General features: G+C 53.7%; 1 protein-coding gene across 1 annotated transcript; it reads left to right on the forward strand.

The window, feature by feature from the left end:
- Positions 1–484: 484 nt before the first annotated feature.
- Positions 485–1,594, forward strand: LOC104543160 (glutenin, low molecular weight subunit-like; the record flags this gene model as incomplete). Its single annotated transcript, XM_010187704.1, is given in 4 exon segments — positions 485–553; positions 773–973; positions 1,145–1,318; positions 1,444–1,594. Coding segments are annotated over 4 exon segments (595 nt in total), but the record flags the coding sequence as incomplete, so codon positions are not given.
- Positions 1,595–2,614: the final 1,020 nt, after the last annotated feature.

Below are 2,614 nucleotides of genomic sequence, written 5' to 3' on the forward strand. Positions count from 1 at the left end.
TTTGCAGTTCTGGGAGATCCCTTTGCAATTGCAGGAGATCCCTTTGCAATGCCAGGAGCAGGGCATCCCTTTGTGATCCCAGGAGATCCCTTTGCAGTCCCAGGAGATCCCTTTGCAACCCCAGGAGATCCCTTTTCAATCCCAGGAGATCCCTTTTCAATCCCAGGAGCAGGACATCCCTTTGCTATCCCAGAAGCAGGAGGTCCCTTTGCAGTCCCAGGAGATCCCTTTGCAATCCCAGGAGATCCCTTTGCAGTCCCAGGAGCAGGACATCCCTTTGTGATCCCAGGAGATCCCTTTGCAGTCCCAGGAGCAGGAGATCCCTTTGCAACCCCAGTCCCAGGAGATCCCTTTGCAATCCCAGGAGATCTCTTTGCAATCCCAGGAGATCCTTTTGCAGGCCCAGAAGATCCCTTTGCGATCCCAGGAGGTCCCTTTGCAGTCCCAGGAGATCCCTTTGCAACCCCAGGAGATCCCTTTGCAGCCTCAGGAGCAGGAGATCCCTTTGCAATCCCAGGAGATCCCTTTTCAGTCTCCGGAGCAGGAGATCCCTTTGTGATCCCAGGAAAACCCTTTGCAACCCCAGGAGATCCCTTTGCAACCCCAGAAGCAGGAGATCCCTTTGCAATCCCAGGAGATCCCTTTTCAGTCTCCGGAGCAGGAGATCCCTTTGTGATCCCAGGAAAACCCTTTGCTCCCTTTGGAGATTTTGCCCCAAACCCAGGAGCAGGAAATCCCTTTACAATCTCAGGAGATCCCTTTGCAACCCCAGGAGATCCCTTTGCAGCCTCAGGAGCAGGAGGTCCCTTTTCAATCCCAGGAGATCCCTTTGCAACCCCAGGAGATCCCTTTGCAGCCTCAGGAGCAGGAGATCCCTTTGCAATCCCAGGAGATCCCTTTGCAGTCCCAGGAGCAGGACATCCCTTTGTGATCCCAGGAGATCCCTTTGCAGTCCCAGGAGCAGGACATCCCTTTGTGATCCCAGGAGATCCCTTTGCAGTCCCAGGAGCAGGACATCCCTTTGTGATCCCAGGAGATCCCTTTGCAGTCCCAGGAGCAGGACATCCCTTTGTGATCCCAGGAGATCCCTTTGCAGTCCCAGGAGCAGGACATCCCTTTGTGATCCCAGGAGATCCCTTTGCAGTCCCAGGAGCAGGACATCCCTTTGTGATCCCAGGAGATCCCTTTGCAGTCCCAGGAGCAGGAGATCCCTTTGCAACCCCAGTCCCAGGAGATCCCTTTGCAATCCCAGGAGATCTCTTTGCAATCCCAGGAGATCCTTTTGCAGGCCCAGAAGATCCCTTTGCGACCCCAGGAGGTCCCTTTGCAGTCCCAATCCCAGGAGATCCCTTTGCGATCCCAGGAGATCCCTTTGCAACCCCAGCAGATCCCTTTGTGATCCCTCTGCCTTCCACACCTCCCTTTCCGCGTCTCCCCCCGCAGAGCAGGCCCGGAGGCGCTCGGCAGAGGGCGCTGCAGCCCCGCAGCCGCCCCCCTCGCCGCTTTTCCTTAGGATCCATCTCCACCCACATCGTTTTTCAATCCTCAGCCGGTTCTGCGCTCGGCCACGGGATCATCAACTTCGTGTCTGTCTGTATGGAATCTAAAGCCGAAAACCTCCATCGTTTGAGCCGTCCGTGTGCCGTTTTGTTCCGAGTCGCGCCACGTTTTGGCGGCGCCAAGCGTAATCCGGATTTACAGCTCTGAATATCGGCGTGCCTCCGCTGTATCGGCCAGGGTGTCGGTGTTTTCGGGGACGGATTTTGGATAGATGTCTCCGTTGCTTCATGGCGAGGTTGTTCTCATTTGGTCTCGGCTCAAACCTTGAGGGGAGCCGGGGTTGGCGTGAAATCGCAGCTGGAAATTTGGGCTGGATCTGAGCGCTCCACCCGGGGCTTTTGAGCAGAAATGAGGAACCGAGGGAAATTTCGGAGCCGCCCCTGAGCAATTCATTAAGGAGGGGGATTCATAACGAAGATCTCAACTGGGAGAAGATCCGGCCACTGAATTCATCATTGGGCGAGTCAAAATTTAGGGGCTTGGCTGGTGGATCCCCTTCCCAATGTGAACGCAGGGAGTTTTGCCCATGGAGAATTGGGACCACAACGCCGCCCCCTCCGCTTTCCACATGCCCCAGTGGATGGTGAGTCATTTAGCGTCTTCTTTTAATCAGCACGTAGCCGGCTAATTAGGGCTTAATTTCTGGAGGGAACATCAAGACCTTGCTGCTCCGTGTCAGGATATGATGGAGTTGAGGCGGAAATAGGGTCGTTAAAGTCTGATATTAATGAGGATCGTTGGACATCATCCCCTGCCCTGCGCAGCATCGTTCGTCGGCATTAACTTCTTAATTAAAGATAGCCAAGTTTTAGAGGTGATGTTCACCCATGCGCCATCCCAACTTGCAGATCTTTTATATTAAAACCTAAATTTTTTATCGCAATTTGGGACCAGCGAGGAGAAACTTTGCGATGTGATCCGGGAGACTTGGAATTGCACCGGGATCAGCGCAAGAAATACCAGGTTTTTGGCTACTTTAATTTCTATTATCAATTTAGTTTCTGTTGTTGAAATAAACCCTCTGATGGGTTCAGGAAGGGCAGGTCCTGCTTGA

Source organism: Mesitornis unicolor, unplaced genomic scaffold (assembly GCF_000695765.1).
Source record: "Mesitornis unicolor isolate BGI_N332 unplaced genomic scaffold, ASM69576v1 scaffold4217, whole genome shotgun sequence".
NCBI classification, from domain to species: domain Eukaryota; kingdom Metazoa; phylum Chordata; class Aves; order Mesitornithiformes; family Mesitornithidae; genus Mesitornis; species Mesitornis unicolor.